A 25743-nucleotide genomic window follows, 5' to 3' on the forward strand; every position below is an offset into this window, starting at 1 on the left:
TATATATGTTTAATGACGCCATTCTAATATGCGTGAATGGAGTTCGTTCAGCTCTCGGTAATCAGGTGACCTTAGTCTGATGTATGGGCTATGATAGACCACTATTCTTAGCTCATTAGTGTAGGTCAGGGGTCTGCAATAGTAGGCCTGCGGACCAGATGTGGCCCACAGGCATGAATCATCTGGCCCGTGAGGTTGTTTTGAACTGTAATGAACGATAATAAAAGAAAATGCTTCTCTGGAAAGCTTTTGTTTACATACCTCCCCTGTCTCTCTCTGTCGTGCTCAGCCTGACTTTAGTTTCCGCTTGTTCTCGCTTTTTCCTCTCATTCTTGGGCTCCTTATCTCCTTATAAAGGACTTTTTTCCCCAGTCGTGTCCCAATTCACTAGCTGGGGAAGCAGTAATGTATTGGACTGCGACCCTGACAACACAGGTTCAATCCAGGTTGCGGAGCGGTGTGTTTTTGTTTATTTTTTTATTTTTTTATTTTTTCTTGGGTCTACCTGCTTTGAGATCAACTGTTCTGCAAAAGGGTTCAACAACCCTCTGAGCTGGAGAGCTACTTGTGTATACAACTCCATCCCATTACACTTCTTTTTCCAAAACAGAATTTTTTTTGTGGCCCGCCACATAATGGATTGGAAAATATCTGGCCTGCAGCCAAACTTAATTGCCAACCTCTGGTGTAGGTAAAATGTTAAGGGAGTCACTGCATTTGTTTGCCAGGAAAGAAATTCTGTTTTATATTTACAAAAACAACTGATTGAGGGTGTTGTTGTCCAGCTCATGTTAGGAAAAATTTGGCTGTGAGTCATTAATGCTTTCTCACTTCCACTGCTCTATACCATAGACTTAATACCCCTTTAGCCCATGCTTCACGATAGGAATGGTCCAAAGGGGTCTTACTGTAAGAGCATAACGCTATTGGCAATTCTTCTCTACAGGGTATAAAGCCGTGTGTGTGTGTGTGTGTGTGTGCGTGCGTATTTGCATATCTGTATCAGTAATGGCTGCAACTTAAAATACCTAAATGCTGAATTATAAGGAGTGTCCAGGAACATCTGGCTGTATAGTGTGTGTATGACCACTGGGGTTATATTTGTTTTTGTATAATGGGTATATATATATATATATATATATATATATATATATATATATATATATATATATATATATATATATATATATAAATACGTATATATACATATATATTATATATTATATTACATATATATATATATATTTATATATTTTAGTTTGCGCTCATATTTTTTGGCACTAGCTGCCACTGGTTGAATACGTGGTTAATATTTGTTGAGTAAGACCATCTGATTTTCTTTTCACAGTCTTTGTTGTCAACCCACCAACTTTCCAGCCAGAATTAACACCTTGCTAAGTGAAAAGTCTAAAGTGTAAAGAGTCAATGCCATTCCGAAGAGGCGTACTATCCCTAACACATGCTCAAGTGTTGCTGCAGCATTTGAGTGCAAGTGGAACCAACAGAGTTCTTTATAGTTGTTGTTTATTACATAAACATAAAACTGGCTGATTAAAAAAATGTAGTTTGAGTAATTTAACTCTGTCTTTAGAGATGACTAATTCTGTAGTAGTAGTGTAGGGTGTAAAAGAAAATAAGGAATTCTAGGGCTGTTAAGTGATGCAATTGCCTTTTCTAAGCGCTATTACTGTTTGCTATGCATCATTAATGGCCAGGAGACCAAGACTACGTCCACATGTGTGCCAGATGAGTCGGCAATGGTGTGACGTGAGAATGGAGGCACCAGTATTAGTCACCAGTGTTAGTCTGTACCACCAGAACTCCTCTCTGGCATTTATTGAGCCTGCACACACATACACAATTCCCTTTTTAAATATGGTCTTCTGCCTAAGCAATTTATGGAATTATATTACACATGTATGTCAAAATAAATGTCTAGAGTTACATTAGCTGAACTCAGCTAATGAAGGATAAAAATGGTTGTATTTTATCCTTCAGAATAAAAACATGGGTAGAAGGCTGTTTGAAGCTGATATATTTATGGCTCTTTTTTGATACACCACTGCAAGATAGTTGTGATGAGGGGCCTTGCTTTTTTAGACCACAAATTACAATAAAAGTATCAATGTGGTGAGTCAAACAAAATCACCAATATCATGCTGTGGTTGAATGTGATTGAGGAAACTGTAGAAAGCTGCCCTAAATCTTCGAGCTTTCTCTGAAATAGGATGTTCATCATCACCTCACGATCCTGTTTCTGTACGCTGGTTTTCTGATAAAGATCTATAATGCATGAAACAATGCAGTCCTCTCTGGTTTCTGATCTGTATCTTCATGTTTCACCACCTCCATGCGTGTGCACACTGTTTTGGTAGTAGAATATAAACTGTTTGAACTCCCACATGACTCTTCAACAACATCCTCGGCACAACATTGGAGTTGTGTTGTGTTGAGTTGATCCATTCAGAGTCTTCCATTTAAATAAAATGTAATGTTCTTTGATGTGTATATTGTGCCTTGTACTGTATATGTCTCAGTCACTGTAAGTAGTCCCAGTCCCGCTATCTGTGTAGTTCAGAATGGAATTGGATTAAACTATAATTACATATGCTGAATTGAATTGGATTTTATCTGGCTGATTTAAATCATTCTACATTGAGTTAAACTGCTCAGATGTTTTTGAGATTAATTAATCATAAAAAAATCCTGCATTTGTTAACTCTTTTGTTTACTGATCACATATCACCCACCACCATGTTTAACAGCAGTTAAAAAAAACCCTGAATAATCTTTTTTCAGACGGAAATGTGACCATTTAATCCAACATCAGGGAAAGTGAAACATTGCTTTTTCATACTTCCAGGAATGCTGTTCACCTTTAGGTTAAATAGATTGTCTAGGGGTCGATTTTGACACTTTTGACAAAACAATGGGATAAAAAAACAATACATTTTGAATTATTTGTATTAAATCTTTTTTATAACTGATTTTGTGTCAAAGAAGTTAAAATAAAGCCATATCTGAACAGAATTAGTTTCTCAGGGGGTCCTGGGGTAATTTTCTCTTTTATGGGGTGTCCTCTGTAATTGTAATTCTGTCCGGAACGACCATGTACGTGTTTATCTCAGACATCCTCTGAGAAAATTACATGTTGAATTATCTACTGTTCTCTGCTGAACTCTGTGGTCTTCAGGTAATTTTAGTCTCGTCCAGATCCACATATCTGAGTTTCATATCCTCGCATTTAATAAAATAGCTATTTGTTTCTATGGACCTACACGTAAACACAACAGCGGGTGGAAATGGGGAGGGGCTACTAAAATTATATCACGTGACAGAGAAAGCCGAAAAACTCACTGTTTTTTCAATTGTAGTCCGGATGCAAGAGTTTTATCACTAATCCCGTCCAGATAGAGCTAAATAAGAAAACAATGTGGTCAATAACTTGAAAAAGGTACAGGAATGGAATTTGTTATGTTTGGATTTATGGAGTAGAGATAATCATGTGAAACATAAGAGTGTGGCTTTAACTGCGGCAGGTCTGTCTATAACAGCCTAACAAAAGGAATAAAGCCAAGAGGTAACATAGACACGAGAGCAATCTGAAACACTGGCAGCTTTCCACTCTATTGTCCGCAAACCTGAGTGATCGGGGACAAACGGCTGATACCGAAACCTGTAATATTTCATATCATTGCACTGCAGATCTGTCATAGATATTGCCTTCCTTTCATCGTACAACATCAGCAGCCTATTGACTAGATATGAAATCAGGTCATACGATTTTTAACTGTCTTCAAGGTTTAACCAAAACGTCATGGCAGTTAGCCAGTGTCGTTCAGCATCTGTCCCGAAACTCCAATTTGGTTAAGAGATGTTTGTGATGAGCAGATGCACTTTAGTTCCAAAGGCCAATGTGGTAAAGATGCATACAACTGTTGCATACAACTGTAACATGATTACGCTGGGCTAAGTAGGGTAAATTCATCAAGTGATAATGATGTGTTAAGAATGAAAGGGCTTACACCGACTGTCCTGCGTTGCTCAAATCACTTTTTTATTTTGGGTTTTCCAGAACAGCTTTCACTTTGCAGGCTCACAGCACCTGACCTCAGAAAGGTGATGTAGAGACCTCTGTCGGGCCCAAGGAGCAAAAGTGCTCACAGCTGCATTTCACAGGCAGAAGAGCACCTGAGTGAAAACGAAACTGTTGAGTCAGTGCGGATATAAAGTCATGTAAAAAGCACTTTTTAAGGCGGGAGTGCAGGAAGAAGCTTTTTTTTTGTCTAAGAGACAGATAATGGTGCTCTCTGGTTGCCACTGAGGATGCACAATGGTTATCCGTATCTATGGAACTCGCTTTATTTGTTTAAACAACCTGAACTGTTGCTTAGTACTGAATTAGAATGTAATGAGTGGTGGTGGCCTGAAATACAATACATTTTTTGTATACAGTTCTTGGATGTTAATTCTGTTCCTGTCTTTGCAATCTGAGAATGGCTTTACACCAGATGTTGTGTGTCTATTTTAATTGCTGTAAAAATTTTATTGCATTCATCCACAAGATCATTAGTAACAGTACTAGACAGTATTAGACGTTATCCTGACGTAAACATTTTTGTCATCTGGCGTCATGACCGAATTTCAGCCTGAAATTAAAGTCTATTGACGTTGGTGGACAGTTGGGGTGAGGTTTGCTACTGGAATGTTCTGGTAACAGTTCACATTTAGGGTACCATAATTAACAGATCTCATGATTAACAAAAAATGTCTCAACTAATTATTAATTTTCCCTTTTTAAGGCATTTTTACATAATTAATTTTTTAACTAATGTTTCAATTCATTATTATTTTCAGCATTCTTATGCAGTAAAATTTAGCAATGTTAAATAATGTATTTGTGACCCTTATTGTAAACTCTGAATCAAAAACACCACTCCAATTGAGCCCGTCCACAATAAATAACCATAAATCAGACATTATTTGAATGACTCTTTTACATTAAAAAACTAAAATGTGCTTTAGCAAGACTTGTATTTCTTTATTCATGAAGGCATTTAATATAAAAGAACTTACAATACAATTAAAGAAAATAACTGATTTCTCACAACAGGGACAGTCTGTCGGGTAAGGACCCAGAAAAAGGTAAAGAGCTGGATTTGTAATTGAAGGAGAGAGCCAGGAGGTAACACAGACATGAGGGCACACTAAAACACTGGCCTCCATCTACTCTACTGTCCACCAACCTAAAACCTGCAAAATAAAAAAAAATGGAAAAATGTATATCAGATGGAGCTCCATGATTAAAAAGAGCAGATTTCCACCACTCTACTGATCAGTGCTGTGGGACTTTATGCCCCTCTGGCCAATGCTTCCAGTTGGGCATTGTGACCTTATGCTCCAGAGCAGTCCATTTTATCGGCAGCACTTTTCTGTGTGTGGGTGCACCTTAAAGCACCTTAAAGTTACTAAAATCACTACTTAGAAGGGTTATCTGCATTTCTTTAGATATTAGATATGTAACAAGCTAAATGTACCTATTTCAGTGTGATGTGGGTTTTTTTCTTCCATTTCTCTGTAAATTCACACCATCAACCACAGCCAACGGCCGAAACATTTCCCCCCCCCCTGAAAAAGTGTGAATGAGCTAAATCTGAATAAAAAAAAAAAAATTCCACACAGTCACTGGGTGTCTGCTCCTAGCCCACTGACTCCTGATTAAAATGCATGCAGATGCAGTATCTTCGTATCTAGCTCTGCTGTATCTCTGCTGTCTCTCGTCCGGCGTTGAGCAGGGTTGAGTCTGTGGTCTGCATGCTGCAGTATTTATCGTAAGCCTCATCAGCTGCTGTTTACCAGAAGTGACGGGAGGTGAGGGTTTTCTCAGTTACCTCACTGCAGACGACACGAAAAAAAAAAAAAGAAAAAAAAAAAAAAACGCCCATGAGAGAAACACAACTTATGCCGGAGTTGTGAAGTTCACAGTAGCTTCACTGGCTTACATGTTAATTTAATGGTGCATTTGTATGTTACATTAATGCAATTTGTGTTTATATGTTTTTTTTTTGTTTGTTTTTAAAGTAAAAATAGATCTTGGCTTGGTTTACTGAGTGATTTTATGGGTTGGTGTTTAGTTTTATTCAGTAGGATTAAGGACTGTCTGTCAATGTTTAAATTTAATGGTTTAGCTGGTCTACAAGCATGATCACACTGACCAAGCTGGACAACCAGTATGACAAAGCTAGACCAATAAAAACCGGAATCTCCACAGTAGTAACTGTGATGGCAGGAGGAAGGCAAAAATGTTTTGAATGAACTTTAAATGAAATTCAGGGTGAAATAAGTTTTTATAAGAGTTTATTCCAAATAAAATCCAGTTCCAGTGTGTAGAGAAGCTACAATGTTCAAATGACAAACCAAAACCATCATTATCATGCTTGGCTCATGAATGACACCATTTAAAATACTTTTTGTAGATTTGTAGATCGCTTAAACCTGCTGGTAGTTAATATACCATAACTGTACCATCATTGGCCTTGGTTGAATCCTCTAATAGGCTCATGAAAACAGTCTTTATTCATCATCTGGCCAAAAGTACTGTAAGTAGCATCCCCAATAGTTGATGGCCCCCAACTAGAGTAGCTTGAAAAAAAAAAAGCCTAAAAGCTCTATTGTATATCTACCACATGTGGAAGAGATGAGTCCACCACACTTTGAGCTTGACCTCATTAATACACACTGCATTTTTTCCTCTGCTCTGTAGATGGCAGGTGCCTTCTGTCAATCAGTCAGTATGGAACTAGGCCATAATGCAAACATAAGTTTAAGCCAGACCCGGTGAGCGAGGAGAACCGCACATCACTATAAGGAAGTAAGCTTTATATTCACTGATCAAATCAACTGAAGATTATCAATTTGTTTTCCATTTGATCTACACCATTACTCATATGTTAAGGGATTTGGATCCTAATTAGAATAATGTATAATGTGCCATTAGTCCCTTAAAACCAGAAGTAATTAAGTTATTCACTTTTTATTTCTTGTTAAGCATGCGTCCACACTGTCACAGCGAACTGCATGACAAAGAAAACTGTCATCAAAGAAAAGCTGTATAAAATGTACAAAAGTACTTTACCCTTATAGGGAGTTTTTTTAACACAGGGAGTCCTGCTGGAACTGGTAAACCCATTGCATTTTGGGGCTTTTAATTTAACAAAGTCTAATTAAAAAAAAAAAACACAGCAGATGTTTATTTCATCCCAATTGCAACTAATATAAACAACATATATGTTACATGTATTTCCTTTACCTTTGTTAAATCAAATTCATGAGTAGAAATGCCTCTCAATTTTGTTCCTTTTATAAACAAAATAATCAGTAAATGTACAAACCAAGCAAGTTTTTCCAAATCTAAAGAGTAGTATTCATTTGAATTTCATTAGAAATGTAATCTACTCACATCAGTTTACTCATAACATCTGTCTAAAGAACACATTATCCCCAATGAACACGCCATTTTCATACCAGCCTGTGCCACACATGCAGGGCAGAGTTTCACTTTGCGTGTACAGCATATCGTTGCTGTCCAATGAAAAACAAGCATCTCCAAAGAAGCAACTTTATATAAGAGAGAAAAAACCTTCTAAATGTTCAATAGAAGTCAATGTAAAAAGAGTTTATTTCAGGTCATTTCAAAGTATTTCTATTGGTCAGTTTATCAAGAAGTTTTGGCACAGTGTAAGCAACAGAAATTATGTAGAAAACTAAAAATCTACAACAATTGAGATACTTGTTTTTCATTGGACAGCAACTCGGTGTCAGACACATTCTGAAATTTCTACCTCTGCATCAAAATTGAAAATGTTTTCTAATTCAAGGCCAGTGAATCTTAGTTTGAAACAAATATTACTCTTCTTAAAGTTTTCTTAAGCTAAAAACTAAACACAGGCCCCACATGCTAAAAAGACCTCATAAGGGTTAAGGTGAATGTTAATATTCCTTCATAATAATAATGATTTGTAATAATAAGTTGATGCTGGTATAAAATTTAAACAACTATGTTATAGACATCAAAAGTGTGCTATATTTATATTGACCCATATATCAATTTTATTTTCATGTTTATATCTTCATGATTCCTTACTCAAATAAGCTTTAAAAATAAATTCAAAAGACCCCGGTAACATTATTTCCCTTTTCAATGGTGTCACTGTGTTCAATTTCCAGGCTTTGTAAACAGTACTCTCTCTCTCTCTTTCTTCCTCTCAAATAAAAACACACGTGGAAATAAAATCAAATGAGATTTATTAAAAAGCTGACAATAGGGCTGGGAAGTCATTGTACTCAAACAGAAAGGAACACACGCTGTGCGTCAGCAAGAAGAACTTATTTGCTTTGCCATCTGCTTGCTTGGAATATTTCTCATTGTTTGCCTGTATTTGCAAGCAGCAGCACGTGTTTCACGAAGTGCATAAATAACCACTCTGCAAATTTGTATACTCTTATAATGCACTGTGATTCGAGCACATTAAAATAGCTTTCAAATATCTAGATCAGGGGCATCCAGTCAAAGCCACGAACAGCCAAGATGGGCGCAGAACTCTATTCCCGCAAAGCCAGAGCATAAAGGGTCAACTGTGAGATGAGATTGGAACCAGTTGATTGGACAAGTGGAATCATCTTATAGGTTGCATATAAGATTGGACATCTCAATATAAAGACATTATTTAAGAAATTTAGACATGCTCTGAATATGACTCTCCTTTAATGGTTAACAAGTTGATCCATTAATCAAGATATTTGGCTCAGTTTAGCATCTCAGATAGCATATTTAGTTATCAATGTACCAAGCACAAAAGCTGCATCACAAACTTGCTAGGCTCAGTGCGCCACTTCAAATGACTTCTCGCATTTTACTTTGTTTTACGGAAACCTCTTCCAGGGATATAGTTATGAAGAGACTGCAGTTCATCCATGGCTCTCTCCTGAATGCTCGGGTCATTCATCTAAACGTATATGTGTGTGTGTAAGAGAGAGACAAAGAGAGAGAGAGAGAGTGAGGCAAAAAGTAAAAATGTTTAAACGTTGCTGTAGGATGAATAAAGCTTCAAAAGAATACATGGGCTACTGTAATACGTACTCTTTCTCTTGCCATGTTAAGTTTTTGTAGCTGATGGATAGCCACCTCATCTGGAGTCATATCTGCTTCCTAAATCACATACACACAAATACAAATGATTAAATTCATGGATAAGCCATTTAGCCATAAAGTTTAGCATGTTTAGAGCTAAAGAATAGCTAACATATAGCAACATTAATGAAATTAATGAGAAACCTGGGCCATAAATTTACATTTATTGACATTTACTAGTGGCCAATATACCTCTTGGGCTCAATCCCATTTCTTGTCTTGTTAACTGTCTTTCACTGTCGTCAGCAGAGCACCTACCCAAGACAGCTTTCTGCTTCCAATGGCTTATAAATTACTACAGTTATGAATTTATAGTACTAAGAGGGACACTTTCATACTATAGATGCTGCCACAGATATTATTTGTGCATTTATTGAGTTAGAATTTATTTTATTTTATAGAGGAACTTGTTAGCTTTTCACAGCTAGACACAAACCTGGGGCATCTAGTTTCTGACATTTACTAGTGATCAAAATACCACTTATCAATTACCATTGGGCCCAATCCCATTTCCCATTGATACCCCTAACCCTTGTTTTTGAGGGCCAAAACCCGCCCTCTAAGAAATAGGACAATCCTTCAACTACCAGGCTACTAACGGTGTAGATAGCAAGTAACTAAGACATATTAAAATACATTATACATTAAAAATACATTAAGCTAATATAATGCAATCCTAGTCATGTTTGAAACAGTGAAAATGTTACATTTGTGGGTTTCTTTGGTCTTTTGATTTTTTGATAACGCTTGGAATTGGAATGTGCCTCTGAAAATCTCATTTTGAATGGTCATGTAACCCAAACACACTCCCTTTCTATCACAACAAGAATCAGCACACGCCACCCTTAGGAATGAACACACACAAAACTTAGTCTGGCTAAGTTGTAGGGGCAGATATAAAATATGTTTGGATTTATGTATATATATATATAGCAGATTTTGCTATCAGGGTCTGTTCTTTTATTAAGGTGACTTCCTTACAGATTACCTCCAATTTAGGTTGCTGTGCAGCCTTTTGATACAACGTCTCGCATCTTCTGTTCATCTGAAATGTAAGCAAACAAAATCAAGTGAGCCCTCGATTAAAAAGCTAATTAGAAAAACATGTTTGTTTTTCGCTGATGCCAGGAGTGTTAACCTCATGCTGAGCTGAGATGATTATCGTAGATATGTTTATGGTGAGAACTGTGAAGAAAAATAAGTACGCTGACATGCCAAAAGTCATGGGATAGGTATTAATAACATGGCCCATGGCTTTTGCATTGTTGAATGGAATCCAAAAATGCTGCGCTGTGTTGTGCACAAATTTGAAGGTGATATCTGATTTTTGAGTCTTTTGTCTACTTTTATAGACAATTCTAGCCATATGAGATGCTGCCAGTCATGATCAGTACCATACACTGCACTGTCCACTAAAGGTAGCAATGCCTTACATGACATATACCATTAGGGTACAAAGGTGATACTGTAAATTAGGGAATGTTAAATGCCCACACAACTTTGAACTCCAGAAATTGATGTCACCTTGCTATGAGAATTCTGGCCAGAACTCACAAGATAACACCTCACAACATATACATGTGTGCACATTCGTAAGTTATCCCTTGAGTTAACACTTCTTGGTCAATTTACATACTGATATCTCATGACTTTTGGAATGTCAGTGTGAGATATAATGTAGCCACTGAGAAATTTAGCATTTACTTTTTATAATATGGAGCACGAACTCAACTCAAATAACTCATATAGCATAGCGTTAATCTAATGCTTTTTTCACTGGCTCTTACCTTATATGTGCAGTTTCTCAGTTTGTTCATGATGGAGATGAGCTGAAGATGGAAGTCCACACCTTGTGGACTAATGTAATAATGGTCATTGGAGTTGTCTTGTGTCTGATTGAGAACATTCTCATAGAAGTCAATGATTTTCCTTAAGACACAGCTATGAAGATACTTCTGTGAGGAAAAGAAACAAATATTTAGAATAAATGGGATTAACCTGGAGAACCTACCTGTGTTTAGATAGAAGGTAGACATTTGAAATATAATGGCATGCAAATGTTTGAAGGGCCTGGTTAAAGATCACCTGATTTCCAAAGGCCTACATTTAATGGCAAGCATCACACCTTGTAAAGTCTTTGTAGCCAGCTAGCTGTCTTTTATTTTAAAAGGTCCTCAAACCTGTGATTTTTGGATTGTCTTGTTGCAATTCTCTTTTGAGATCTATCATTATTTTTTTGAAGGCCATGGTAATATCTTGAGCTTCCATCTCCTGAGGTACTTATCTTCAGTGGGTTCAAGATTATTCTGCTGTAGAAAACATCATCTTTTCTCCCCCAGCTTTTGAAAAGATGTATGTGTGATGTATGCTTCTGTCATTTGTAAGCCTAAATTAATTATTTAATCTACCCGGGAATTGTTTTCCAATGCAATGAAAACATGTATCTTTGCTCTTTGCAGCCACAATGTTCCATTTTCTATGTTCAAAGTTTTTTAATTTTATCCTATTGTCTCCCAAATTTATAGTAATTCCCCCAGCACTAGAAAGGGGAAGACTTACACATGCCAGCTAACAGAAGTCTGTTGGGGAGGGTAAACATTTGTATGGTGCCTTTTCTTTTTGTCAAAGTTGTACAAAACACTATAAAAAAATTTAATACAATAATAATAGTAATATTACGTCATCCATTCCTCAACTATTTCAAATATCATAATTTTGTCCTGGGATGTCCAAACATTTGCATGCCATCGTGCAAGAGAAATAATCTCACCTGTTTGCGAATTTTGTCAAATGTTCTGCTCTTCAGTAGGATGTTCTCTTTATCTGCAGCTGGCTGGAAATTTTGAAAAAGGCATATTTATGTATGTAAGTCATTTTTGACAATTTCTTTTGAAATTCACAGCAAAAATCATGTCTAAATACAGCATGTTTTGAAACTGTCTATTTCTCACCCACCCACTAATATCTGATTATATCTGTCTGTCATCCCACGGAAGTGCTCTGATTTCCTGATTTTTTTTTTGTGGTGGGTCCCCTGCTTGTCTGCACCTAATGTTTATACTAACGACACAGCCAGCTGAAATATGTGCCAACAGCTGCCTTGTGATCTTGTATCTTACAAAATTTGAAAAGGCGAATCCCAGAACGGGGCCTGAATAATGTGGGAAAAAAGTACAAAAAAGAAGAAAAGGTTACTTACTGTGTCTTTCCTGATGCGCTGGACTATTTTCTCGAAAGTGAGCAAGTCGAAACATGTTGGTTGCGAAACACACCTGGTTTTCTGTGATATTCCTCCACAATTATGCACGGCCAGAGTAAGACTCATCAGCAGAACGGCATACTGCACTGCACTGGCCATATCCTAACCTGGTTATTTTGTATGGATGGACCAAGAGAAAAGTGCAAAAATGTGTCTCTCTCTTGTCTCCTCCGTTCCCTCTCTCTCTTTCTCTTCTTACCTTTGTATTTATGCCTCCTTGTGTCTCTCACGTGACATCAAATCTTTTTGTACTATCACCTTCTGCCTAGATATCCACCCTGACAGAAGTGGGACACCTTATGTAATAACGTCTTAATTTACCAGAATGGTTACAAAATTCCTTGCCTGGCTTGTTTACTGTGACTTGTCTAATAGTTTATTTATGCGATAGAAAGAGAGGAAGCAGTTAGATAGATCATTTATTGTGACGAGTGAAAGTAAAAGTTACCACTGTGTTGTAATGTGTGCAAATTGCGGTCATAACATGTACAGTATGTCGCTCTTGGTAGGATGTCCTAACAATAGAGCATTAACATGGTCTTGTTCATCATTTACACTTAATGTTATCAACAATATGCATGGGTAAACTCAAACACCCAGGTACCCTTAATTCGTTGATGGCCAATTGTATTTCCTGTAGGTTGCTGTGCATTGTTTAGGGCAAACTGCAAGCTCTGGCCTTTGATTGAGGAGAATTGCAGACAGACAAGAGCAAGAACAGGAAGATGTGTAGGATCTGACTTTTCATCCACTTTCTAATTAGGTTAGCTCTTCATCTGCATCAGACAAGCAGCAGAAGTGGCCTACTTTTACCATAGTTAACTTAACTGGAGTTGTGCTTTTGGTGGCTATGAACAAAGTAGGCCCACTCATACAGACTGACCAATAGTCAAGTCAAGTCAAGTCAAATTTATTTTTAAAGCACATTTAAAAACCACAAGGGCTGTACAATACAGAAGTATGAACAATACAATGTATAAGGCTAAAGAACAATAAGATATAAGATAAGTAAATAAAAGCAGCATCAGCAAACAAGATTTAGATTAACCCCGGACATACAGATAAGTCATTTGAACTTACTAAAACACTTAAAAAGACTTAAAAACCGTAATGGTAGGAGAGGCTTTAATAAAAACAGGCAGACTATTCTACAGTTTGGATGCTGCAACGGAAAAAGCTCTGTCACCTTTTGACTTCAATTTAGAATGTGGCGTCTCCAAGAGCAGCTGATTTGAAGATCTTAGGACTCTTCTGGTTGAATATGGACACAGAAGGTCAGGGATGTATGATGGAGACTTGCCATTTAAGGCTTCAGGGAGGCCAGTAAAGGCTGAAAGCTGTATTTGTTGAGCACAGCAACAGACAAATAGCATGAAGCTTACACCCTCCTCTCTAGTCTGCCCTTACTAAACCACAGCAGCCATGTGGGAGTTTCATTTGCAAGAAGCCTTACAAACATGCCATACATCAGAATTACCTACTTAACTGGTACTCACTTTGTCATTTACAAAAGTGCACATTCAGTTAGATAAAAAAATAACTTTGTTGTCATAGAGAAGCTACAAGTACAAGCCAATACAAACTTAAAAACTTAGCATCTGAACAAAAGTGCAAAATATTAAACATAAAAATAAATGCTTCAACTCAGAAATGAGCATAATGAGGTATTGGAAGTGTGATTCTTGACAAAAGAAGTAGATACACAGTGCTGTCTCTGTGTCTGTGTGAGTGACAGGCTCCTGCTGCCTCTTTGAGAAGTGTGAGGAGGTGACAGGAGTAAACATGAGGTAACTGCATTGCCACCATTTACATGGCTGGACACGTGCTTGTAAACGCATTTTTCGAAAGCTGTGCACCTCAGTCCAGCACAGTTTTGCGCAGATGTTTCAAGATACAGCTGAATTCACGCTTTTAATCCCAGATAAACTCTCTTATTTACCTAACTTGCAACATATATTTTCGAGAAAAAAAACATATGCAATGTAAAATTTTACCAATATCGTGCAGCCCTAATGCACACTCCAGTGCACTATTCCAACAACACAGTGCTCATTCAAATATTGCTGTCATCTCCAGAGTTTACTTCAAGAAATAGTCAAGTAAGTAAAGAAAAAAAAGAAGACTAAATTGCAAGTTAACAGCACCCCAGATAAGAGCTACCTAAATGCTTCACAGATTATTTTTGATTTATTTAACTTTTTAGGTTACTTCATGATTGCTTATGTATTCCTTCATAGTCTGGATGAATTCAGTATTAATGTGCAATGCGAACATTATGATGGTTATTGGTAGCAGAGTGAGTGAAGCTGTTCCACAGACTGCTGATGTGGCAGCAGAGGTTACTGAAGCACTCCCTTGATGGTAGAAGTGATAACAGTACATGGTTCGGGTGGGAACTATCTCAGATAATGTTCCTTATCCTCCCCAGAGAGAGAGAGAGAGAGAGAGAGAAAGAGAGAGGGGGGATAAATGACCAATTATTCACCCAGAATCTCACCTCACCCATTTACTGAGTTTCACTGGTTTTCCTGCTGCAGTGCATGGCACAGCATAAACCCAGCTGTACAATCCCTTGCTGTCTAGGGATTTCCAGTCTGTTGTCTCAGCTCAGCAGTTTCCTCATCATGTATCTTGTTGCTTCTAAACAGACGCTAGGGGAGGGGGTTTCCGCAGAACTCCGGCGTGCATCTGTAGATCACCTTTTTTCTTTTATTCGCTTCACTCTCTTTTTTACCACCTTTCACCCATTTCCTCTAAATGAGGGGTCTTGAAAACAAAGTCAATGCCTTTACACGGAAGCTACATATATGTCATTCAGGATGTGCAGGTTCTTAGCAATTTCTTTGCAGAGACAAGGCATATTCTGTAATAATTAGTTTGTTACTTCTATGATGATAGTTTTGAGCTATCATCATCTATTCACCCTCTTTAACAAATACAAAATAGAAGAGCCTGTTTCATGAATGTACTGTTTGATCAAAGTAAATTTTTTGAAGACTCCTAGAGCAGAAAGGGATCAAGTCATCCTAAATGTAGACTTCAGCATTAGAACATACCTAAAAATAATAGTAGTGTGATGCAATTTCCTTTTCAAAGCCAAAAATAAAGTCAGATGCATATTAGTCAGAGTGAAAGATACTGTATTTTAACAGGGTGACCATCAGAGATGTACAGTAATGATGTAAAACTACTTCACTATTGGACTTATTGTACTCAAATGTTCTATCTGTAATGGCGTATTATATTTTTGCTTTTACTTCACTACATATTTTATGAGCTGAAAGTATTTTAAAGTGCAGTTGCAAAGATCAATAAAAATGTTATGATGAAACTGGCTCTCATCAGGACCGGCCTCAGAAACTGCAAGTTACAGTATTTTGGTTCGTTTAACACTTTTAACACTTTACTACAGTCTGGATGACTTCAGGATTAACTTAAAATGTAGGAAATAATACAAATAAAAATAAAACCTTAAATAGGGTTTGAAGATTGGAGAACTTCTAAAACAAGATGTAATCAAGTTAGCCCTAAACTCTGCAAGTAAAGTTTTAAGTTGACCTGATTTTTTCACTTGACCTGAGTAGCAAACCAAACAGTTAGCAAACAATGCTTGCATAGTTGCATGAGCCTGTTTTGCAGAGATGATTGCTAACACTGGTTCTGGAAGCCCCCCTACCCTGCATTGTTCTTCACCCCAACACAATTGAGTCATATCATTATCCAATTATGAAGCCTGCCGTGAGTAGATCAGTTCGTGTCAGAGCAGCGTAGACATGAAACATTGTGCTAGCATGCAACAAGCATTTGTGTGCATGAAGAGTGACGCTGGTTCTTAGCCAAGTTCTTGAATAATCTCACATTGCGAGATACTTGAGCTTCACTGCAAAAAATGTTATAGAAATCTAACAAGCTTTGGATCTTTTAGCAGCTTTATATCGTTGTTTTCCAATGAAAAACAAGGATCTCCATTTTTGTCAATTTTTAGTTTACTACATCATTTGAACACACTAATTGTCTCTTACGCTGTGCCAAAATTTCTTGATGAACGGATAGAAATTTCCAATAGAAATACTTCAAAATGACCTGAACTAAACTCTTGTTACATTGACTTCCCTTGAAAGTTTAAAAGTTTTTCTCTCTTCTGTAAAGTTGCTATTTTGGAAAGAGGATAACCATGCAACAAATACTATTAGAAAGAGAAATGACATAACAAAACTAAACATACAGTAAAATGGCAAAAGTATTGGGACACATGCTCTTACATGATGGTAATTTTAAAAATCTAGATCAGCATCAAGAGATTTTAGAGCTTCCAGTACAGCTTGGCCCGACCAACCATCCCTCAAGACCCAATCATCACGAATCTTCTCTGCCTAGGACCAAGAAGGTAGAAAGAAGCTCCACTGGGTGTCAGAACAGCAGAGTCACTTGCAGTCTCCAAACGCAAACTAAAGACTCATCTTTTCAAAGAGTTGCTAAACTAATTTTTAAAAATCTTCTAATTCTAAACATTATCAAAGCTTGATGTCTCTCTTGATTCTAATCTCAACAAACAAGCTATGGATATTTTCGAAGTAACCAACAAAGCTCTTTTGTAAGTCGCCCTGGATAAGATATTTTCAACAGAATAGGACCCTCTGGAGCAAGTAAACATGAACCCACTGACATCATGTCTAATCCCTGAGGCTGAATAGACGGTCATAAAACCTCCCAGCATGGGGCTGTGGAGAAGTGAAAGAGCAGTGGATGAAAAAAAGTCACCCTGTTCTGTTTCAAAGATACATTTTTTCTCAAATTTTCCCAAAATTTAAATGACCATGAATTGAAATTTACCACAACAGGGTGGACAATTTCTGCTTTATTCCAGCTAGATATGGAGACAATATGGATATCAGGATGGACAAGAAATACTTGCTCATGTTTAAACAGCTTGATACTTTATGAAAAGAGCTGAATGAAAAAATAAAACATCTAAATGATTATTTTTTTTAAATATTTGATCAACTTAACCAGGCAACAGTGTGGGAAAAATACTTTTAAACAAAGTTTAACACTCCTTTATGTTTGTTATGAGTGTTTTTATGAAATTTAAACAAATATGTTCTGATCACAAAAGGGACATTATATGGATATTAGCCTAAATGTAGTGACCCTGATGTCATATTTTTTTTTAAAGAATGATGCAATTTTGGTTGTGGAATAGTTTAATAAATGTGCTAGAAAAAAATGACTGTATTCTGTTCCCCTTTCTCTACTCTGATATAATTTCCTTTCCTAGGAAACTGAGATAAGAATAGCACCAAGACCACCGGAACATTTCGGGTTCAATGTTTGACTAATCTTTAGAAAAAATGTGTGAACTTTATGCAGATGTCCAACCCTTGACCATCTCTCCCCCAAAACCAAAGAGCCAGAAAAGTGAAGTCACCCTTTCTTCCTGCTGTCTGTCGCTTCACTGTTACCAAAACTAATACTTGCCACAGTCAGTGATGGCGAAACAGTTTTCGGTGAAACCCACAACAAATAGATTTCATGTGGGCGTGCTCTGCTGGATGTATTTTTGGTTCTCTTTAACTGCAGATTCAGCAAAAGGGAGACTTTCGTGTAATATTGACTAACAGCAACAGTCTGGCCTCTGTGTTAAGCATAATAATAACATGTATAATCACTTATTTCTTGTGAGGTGTGGGTTAAATTTGTAATAGCGTAGATTTTTTAAAGTTGCATTAAACGACATTTGCTCTTGCAAATCCATGAATCACTGTTTTTTTTTACTATAAGATGCACTTAAAATCCTTTAATTTCCCCCACATTCATCAGTGCGCCTTATAATCCAGTGCACCTCATGTATAAATTTTACTAGTCAGGTTGAAAGGAGCAGTAAAGCCACTCTGCTGAAGTGCAGAGTTTCAGTTTAGTTCTCCAGCACCGGGTCTGTAGTACCTTTGGCATTAGCAGCTAACTGCTATTTCTATGTTTAGAGGTAAGTAAATTTCCTAAAACTCCTAAATTTCCTTTGGGATAAATAAAGTATCTATCTATCTATCTATCTATCTATCTATCTATCTATCTATCTGTCTGTCTGTCTGTCTGTCTGTCTGTCTGTCTGTCTAAGTATTATCAGACTGTAGCCTGCTGCTAACCCTGGCTAGCACTGTTAGAGCAGCATTAGCATTAGCCGCTAACCGCACTAGATCTTTTGTCATTCAGAGCCGAGTATATCGGACTGCGCAAGTACCGTGTTAAAACAAGCTACGTGGAACAAACCACTAGCTAACATCACCCTGGCTTACCGGAGCACTCAGGATCTTAATGAGTACCACTGTCGGGCAGCTTTAGAAATCCAGTGCACCTTATGTATGAAACTAGATCAGAAAATAGACGTTCATTGATATTTCCCAACTCCCTCTCCAACGGCCAGCTCATCACAAAAAATGCAATATTCTTTTTGAGAAACAGTTTAATTGATAATTGTGCTTTAGAATGCACTTGATTTGTATTTTTTTGTTACTTAGTATTAAAATAGTAATATGTGATTTTATTTGGCGTTCAAAAAAAACTGATGCAGTTTTACAATCCATTTTACCACTCTGTATTTTTTTACCTCAGAATGAAGCATAAAAACATTTTCCTTCATGATATTTAATCTTTTTTATTTTATTAAAGGTTTTACTATTTACTATTGTTTTAGACCTAGACTAAGAACTGTAATTATTATTTGTAGTAATTCGTACTGGATAGTGCAGTGGTCCTATCTTTTTCTCTTAGTGTGTAGACAGTATGGTGTGCTGTTAGCTAGCTAAAGAGAATGTTGTAGTACTGGAAGGGTTAGCTTAGCTTTTAGCCTGGCTCCCGGCTATTGTTGCACTGGTTCCTGCAGCCATGCTTTCTCTGCTCTGCTCTTATGACAACAATTGCATGTCAGTACTCTCATTTTTATTGATATAACAGGCCTCAGAAAGAACAGTGTGAGAAATCAGCAGGTTTGTGTCATGTTTGTTTTGTTTTTTTTACTGTAGTATCTACTGTACTGTGAGAACTAGGGACTGGAGTTGGTTCATGATTGATGCTTATCTTAGACTTGCTTTTATCTAAGATGCTAATTGACTCAAGCGCTACACTACAGTATTTTCAGGCTGGATAAAACATAAACAAAACATGAACAAAATAATTCAGTTAGGAGCATTATCTAAAATAAAGTTATGAATGAAAACATTTATTAACGTAAAAATAAATCAAACAACCTTTTCTATTGTTGAAACTTGATTTGTCTCTTTGTCCTGATTCAAACTTCTGCCTAAAAGTCTTGAGATTTGGCTCAGTCCTTCAGTTTAGACATCTGACTCAGACAACCATCTCTGAGCTTTGAGAAAATTGAGATCTAACCTTCTGATTTCTGGCCTACTGTCAGAGATTTACCTCAGGTCTTCACATTAGGGATTTGAGAACTCAAATACTCAAATACAGGTCTAAATTAAGTCTCAGCACTTTAGTAAAGGAGTACTTCAATCAAACAACGAGTTATAAAATAGATATTTGGTTTATTTAGTCATAGACTTTACCACAATTTCCTTAACATGGAATATTCAATTCATTCAAGTAATCAAACTGGAAGCATTGTTTCCTCAAATAAATAACAAATGTAATAATTTAATCAAACTTTACAAATAGACTAACCTACGTACATCAATAAATTATTAGAATAATCAGCAATTTTAAAATATAACAGGTGCTATACAGAATAAATAACATATATATTCTATATTCACAAAGCAGCACGTAGACAATGTTATTCCAAAAGCGGAGTTTCTAGGATTGAGATCGCTGCTTCCTGGCACCTTTAGCCTGTCGTCGTCTCCTGTGGGTATGGACTGGAGGATCCTTGAGCTTGGATGCCTCGTTGTAGACTGTCATCAGCTCGAGCAATGCTTTGCGCTGAACCACTGGGTCAGTTTCCTAGGAGGACATAGCAGATTAGAATCCATATATTGTGCTGTTCATGTGGCAGTGAGGTGATGACTGAATAAATAAATAAATAAATAAGCTGATGCATTATCAGTAACTGATCACATGATGGCTTACCTTCAGAGCCATCACCTCATTGACGTGCTTCTTGAGGTCCTTGTGTTTCTCTGGGAAGTAGTGTATTTTCAGATTGTTCAGGTACTTCTTCACTTCAATGAAGCTTTTCTGCACGTTTTCGTCCTCCGTCTCGTTCTGCATGTGGGATAAAATCCTGTTGTATGTGTCCAGAATGATGGTCATCATTAGCTTCTGCTCAGCCTTCTGTGCACAAGAGCAAGACAAGCAAACTTAGGGTTTATATGTAGCTCTATTATAGTCTATGATACATCAGGTGCAACAAACTGTGATACATTTACATGGGCATAACATAAGACATTGATATACATACAGCTGTCTTTAAATCAATAAGTCAATAATCAATAAGTAAGGTAATCTGCTTTGGACTGTTTACCTCAAAGCCATCCAGCTTTTTCCAAAAAAGAGGTTTCCCGTTGAATAATTCGTTACCAGAGACGGGATTCTGAAAAAGATGCAAAAAGTTAGCAGTTAGAGAAGAGCAATCCAGTACTGTGATGAAGTTTTGTTTTTTATAATACGATGCCATGAATATTATTAGTGTGTCCATTCATATCAAGCCTATATTAGTTTAAAAGTGAAACGTGTAGTATCACTGTTATCTTGTTTGCTGTCCTGCAACATGCAACATATTTTTGCATGCATTGTGGTGTGAACTCCCCACCTCTTAAAAAAAGACCTTTTAAAAAAGGGAGCTAAGCGTTGGTGGCTGTCGCTATGTGGTCTGTAGGTGAAAGTGTCCTGTATAAGTTCTACCCCTTTCCACAGCCAGCAGACACTTATTGTTTTGCAGTATACTATAGAAACTAGACAGTTCTACTTCCTGCACTATGTTTTAGCTGCCACTTGTATTTTCAGATGATGTTTACAGAGCAGAAATGAGCCCAAGTGTTTTTAAAATAGTTAAACTTAAAGCCATTCACAGAAGAGTTAGTGAACTGTAAGCTATACACATTTCCTTCCTGCTTCTATGTTTCTGGCCTACCATAGACTCGTAATGAAACTTACTTTTTTAGCATAGTAGTCATTCAGCTGGTTGATATAATCTTTAGCCTTCACCGGGACACTGTCCTCACAATTCGCCATCCATCCGAAAAAAAGAAAGCATATTCCAAAGAGTAGATTCATCCTTCTTCTGTTCTTTACGCAATTTTGACCTAGTCACCAAATTCCAAGCGATGTTCTGACCTGCCGAAGTGCCAATCTAAAAGTTATCTTCTTCTGTCCTGTCAGTGTTCACTGATGCTGAGCCCACTGCTGTCCTCTCTGTGCCTCTGCTAAAGGCTGAATGCATGTATCTGTGTGAATGAGACAGATATTTATAGTGATGTGTGTGCGCAGGAGATGGGCTAAGGTGTGAAATTTGTGGTACTCTGAATTTCCTTTAAATCACAATGCAAAAACGCCATGCCGTGCATCACCCAGCACATTACACATCACCTTTGCTGGAATTCCTGGGATGGTACTGGGTGGAGCTGTTAGTGGTTTTCGTGGTCTGGGGATATTTTCGTTGATGTAGATGTCCGGAGTGTCTTGGCCCCCACGTGTTGAGAAAGTTTTGAGCGAAGCACAGAGGCTCGATTCTACATGATCAGCCCCTTTTAGCTGAAGGGAAGTGTTCATTCTACTAATTTCTGCAGCTTTACCAGAAATTAGCAGAACTTAAATTAGCAGTAGTGATGCCATCACCCGGTCACACATGCTCTAATCATTTTTTCCATTACTTAAAAAAAAAACAACCACTGTTATAGCTGCATCTGCACAAAGCATACTGACCATTTGGGCTGCACATGCAAGACAATGAGTAGTTTCAGTTAATGCATGATGGTCATCATTTTCTTTATTAGCTTTTAAGGCCTATTTTTTAAGCATGCAGTTAATATGCAATGAGTAAGGGCCTGCATTAGTAAGCATTTTGCATTTTAGTGCATAATTTTATCTTTTAAAAATGAAACTATGATGATTTTAACCTGTAGTTCATCAGTTTCTATTCATACTTATTTACTATCCTCCTATCTTCAATGGTCAGGACCCAACAGTGCATAATGAATCATTCTAAGCCCTGCAGTGACAATGATTGGCATGGTGGTGGTGTGTTTGATTAGAGTTTTTAAACACCTCAGTGTCACCGCTGGACTGAGTATAGTCCACCAACAGCATCTTGTGGGCAAGAAGAGAGTAATAGAAAGATACTAAAGTATGCAGAGAAACGGATACAGAATTACAGCCTGTAATTTTAGAGCTATAAAGTGTTCCTACTGTATATGGTGAGTGAATCTGATAAGAATAACAATGAATGTAGCAACAAGAAGCCATGTATATGTATAACAGTGGAACGGAAAAAATGAAGAAGCACAGCAGTTGTCACAAATGTGAAGAAAAAGGACCAGTATTCAACAGACTTGAAATACGGCCTTTTATTTGCAGTAGTTTCCACAAAGAACCTGGGCTCACCATCATTTACACATTGCAAAGTGTAAAAGAAATGCCAATGCATTGTAACCTATGTAGGAGTCTTTGTCAGAACACACAAAAAACATATATTTAAAGATCAGCACATATAAAGGACTGCATGAAGTTTGGTGGCTGTGGCGCAAAGTGGAGACCGGGATTTGGTAGGGTTTGGAAATGAATGGAAGTGAATGGAAGAAACAAGGGATGAAAATAAAATGACAAATAAACAAGTGTAGGTCCATACAACCTTCCCTGAGATAGCATATGCGAAATGGTGTGAATCAGTCAAGCAAAAGTTCAGTAGATGGATGTACAATTTTGCCCCCCATTTATTTTTACTGGAAATTTAATCGAAATTAGCAAAGTTTATATGAAAACCATGTGCCTGATTAAAAAGCTGTATACAAGCCAGAATCACACAAACAAACAATGGAATATATATATATATATATATATATATATATATATATATATGTAATAAAAGTGGTTGGGTCTGCTGTGAGACCACTCCTGGCTCAAGAGACCACCCGTCTATGGCAGATATCGGAAGAGGATGTTCCAGAGACACCAATGGCAATCCCAAAGTCCTAGCTACAGTGGAGTCAATGAAATTGCCATTGGTGTCTCTGGAACATCCTCTTCCGATATCTGCCATAGACGGGCGGTCTCTTGAGCCAACCACTTTTATTACACAAAACCAACTGCAGCTGGGGGGCACTAATCACGAAAAAGGTTATCTGTTCCCTGTGTCAATGTGTGGAAAAGCCTGTATCTCGGACCCTACGGCGCTCCCTTAACCGGTTATCCAATTTGAGGGTTACTGATATCAGCTCCTCGAGGGAAGAAGGAGGATCACGTGGGGCTAACTCATCTTTAAGTTCCTCACTCAACCCTTGCTGAAACGCTGCCATTAATGCAGAGGAGTTCCAGCCAATCTCAGCAGCCAGAGTGCAAAACTCTATCGCATAATCAGCCACTGATCTTTTCCCCTGTCGTATGCGTAGGAGACGGGCCCAATCTATACAGCGACAGCGTCCAGAGTGGAAACTATTTCTTTCCCTTTTCTTTCCCCCTTTTTTTTTGGGGGGAAAGGAAAGTTTGCCTGTTTCTCTGGAAACTGTCCTTTCCCAGGGAAAGAAATAGTTTTCCCTCTAAGCATTTTGAGTTTGTTTATTTGTTTGGGAAGTTTAGTCTTGGATTTTCTTTGCTCTGTGATATTTGAGCTGGCCAGCCTTCCCCTGGCAGTCTAAGTTGTCCCTTTGGTCCAAATCACTTATTTAACTCCTCCAGCAGTGCAGTGCATTTTCATTTGTTTTACTAATCAGAGGTTGGGGTTTTATTCCTCTGTAAAGCAACTTTTCAGTTTCTATTTAAAATACATATATTCCCTGTTAACCCTTATTTCAGTTCCACTCTGCACTTGGGTCTCTCTATAAATAATTCAGTTGGTAGCTCACTTAGTTTACTCTAGTCCCCCACCCATAAGGTTGATGGTTAAAATCCACCTTTAGGTGAGCTACCACGTTACTATATATATATATATATATATATATATATATATATATGTGTGTAAAGTGTGTAAAAGTGCATATATTTACAAGTTGCTGTGAAAAAAGAAGAGGATAATTGTACAAAAAAAGGAAAGAATAATATAAATAATTGGATCGCAGTAGAATTGTGCAACCATTACAACTTCATACACTCAATAGTAACACTTTGAGGTTCTTCAAATAGTGTGTGTTAAACTGGCAGTTCTCATAAAATGAGAGTGTATTGCAGTAAAGGATGTTTGAGCTCTGAGGTTTTGACACATCATTAAGCCATGCTTCTGCAGGGTCACAGCAGCAGAGGTAAGCAGTGTGAGACAGGCAAGGCCCTCATGAAGCTGGTGGCATATAGTTTCCTGAACACCACAGATGATCAACAGTTGGTGTCAGTGTGTGTCAGTTTGCGTTAGTATTCAGTAAGCTGGGATTTTTCTTAAGGTTTGGCATGATGTAATAGGGAGGGTCTACTGTGAAGGTCAATTAAATTCGACGTCGGAATGGAAAATGGCTAGCAGTAGTCATTCTCGCACTAAACCGATTCCGAAACTACAGTCGGAATTAAAGAGTAAAGAGAAAAGAAATTTTCAGTCATTTTCTGCCGCATCTTTAACTTTTGAGCTTTCTATGACTTTCGGTTTTCCACAGATGCGGATGCTGACGAATCTCATAGGTTTAGAGTTGCGAAGATAGTGGTAAGCTCTGTCAGCTACACTCCCATGACGATGTTCGTGGGCCATGCAGAAACTGAAAGGGGCGCTTTCCCCAGTTCATTTTAGTCATTCAAAGTAAATTTAGTCATTAGTTTCAACCAAAGTTATCCCTTTTTTTTAACCCTTTCAGACCCTGCATCCATTACAATGGATATCATTATTTTCTTATTTATTATTTTTAAATGTGACACTGTTTGAGAGCTGTTGTCCATCATCAGAATAGACCATAAACCATGAACCAGCCAATGAACAAGCTTATAAACCAATGAAACATGTAGCTTGGCATGTAGCTTGGCTCTACCCACTACAAAACACTGAAAAAAAACGTAGTAGCTATTTTTTACTAATTTAATGTAATTTAAAACTCTTTTTAATCATGTTTTTTTTTACTGTTTAGGGATGGTTTATAAGATGAAAAGGTCGATATGAAATATAAAATACTACAGTACACACATGTTTCCAATGCAATGGAAATAAAGAAAA

General features: G+C 37.4%; 2 protein-coding genes across 2 annotated transcripts; both read right to left on the reverse strand.

Moving 5' to 3' along the window:
* Positions 1 to 8333: 8333 nt before the first annotated feature.
* Positions 8334 to 12629, reverse strand: si:ch211-266a5.12 (uncharacterized protein LOC557488 homolog). Its single transcript, XM_049475232.1, has 6 exons — positions 12390 to 12629; positions 11961 to 12023; positions 10978 to 11145; positions 10179 to 10235; positions 9140 to 9201; positions 8334 to 9005 (listed from the first exon to the last, which is right to left on the reverse strand). Exons 1-5 carry the CDS (start codon positions 12546 to 12548, stop codon positions 9196 to 9198), a joined length of 453 nt encoding a protein of 150 aa, XP_049331189.1. The 5' UTR covers positions 12549 to 12629; the 3' UTR covers positions 8334 to 9005; positions 9140 to 9195.
* A 7449-nt stretch (positions 12630 to 20078) lies between these two features.
* Positions 20079 to 21841, reverse strand: ifng1 (interferon gamma 1). The gene is made up of 4 exons (XM_049475233.1): positions 21558 to 21841; positions 20926 to 20994; positions 20532 to 20735; positions 20079 to 20405 (listed from the first exon to the last, which is right to left on the reverse strand). Exons 1-4 carry the CDS (start codon positions 21675 to 21677, stop codon positions 20259 to 20261), a joined length of 540 nt encoding a protein of 179 aa, XP_049331190.1. The 5' UTR covers positions 21678 to 21841; the 3' UTR covers positions 20079 to 20258.
* Between the last annotated feature and the right edge of the window lie 3902 nt (positions 21842 to 25743).

This window comes from Astyanax mexicanus, chromosome 2, assembly GCF_023375975.1.
Source record: "Astyanax mexicanus isolate ESR-SI-001 chromosome 2, AstMex3_surface, whole genome shotgun sequence".
Lineage (NCBI taxonomy): Eukaryota > Metazoa > Chordata > Actinopteri > Characiformes > Acestrorhamphidae > Astyanax > Astyanax mexicanus.

Bases quoted from the DNA above. Each gene is read 5' to 3' on its own strand.
- si:ch211-266a5.12 (XM_049475232.1), bottom strand. From the start codon at position 12,548: ATGGCCAGTGCAGTGCAGTATGCCGTTCTGCTGATGAGTCTTACTCTG. The intron at 12,024-12,389 runs GTAAGTAACCTT...CAAAATTTCCAG, and splicing joins AGCGCATCAGGAAAGACACA to CCAGCTGCAGATAAAGAGAA. The intron at 11,146-11,960 runs GTGAGATTATTT...TTTTCCTCACAG, and splicing joins TTGACAAAATTCGCAAACAG to AAGTATCTTCATAGCTGTGT.
- ifng1 (XM_049475233.1), bottom strand. From the start codon at position 21,677: ATGAATCTACTCTTTGGAATATGCTTTCTTTTTTTCGGATGGATGGCG. The intron at 20,995-21,557 runs GTAAGTTTCATT...CATCTTTTTCAG, and splicing joins ATGACTACTATGCTAAAAAA to AATCCCGTCTCTGGTAACGA. The intron at 20,736-20,925 runs GTAAACAGTCCA...TCTTGTGCACAG, and splicing joins AAAAGCTGGATGGCTTTGAG to AAGGCTGAGCAGAAGCTAAT.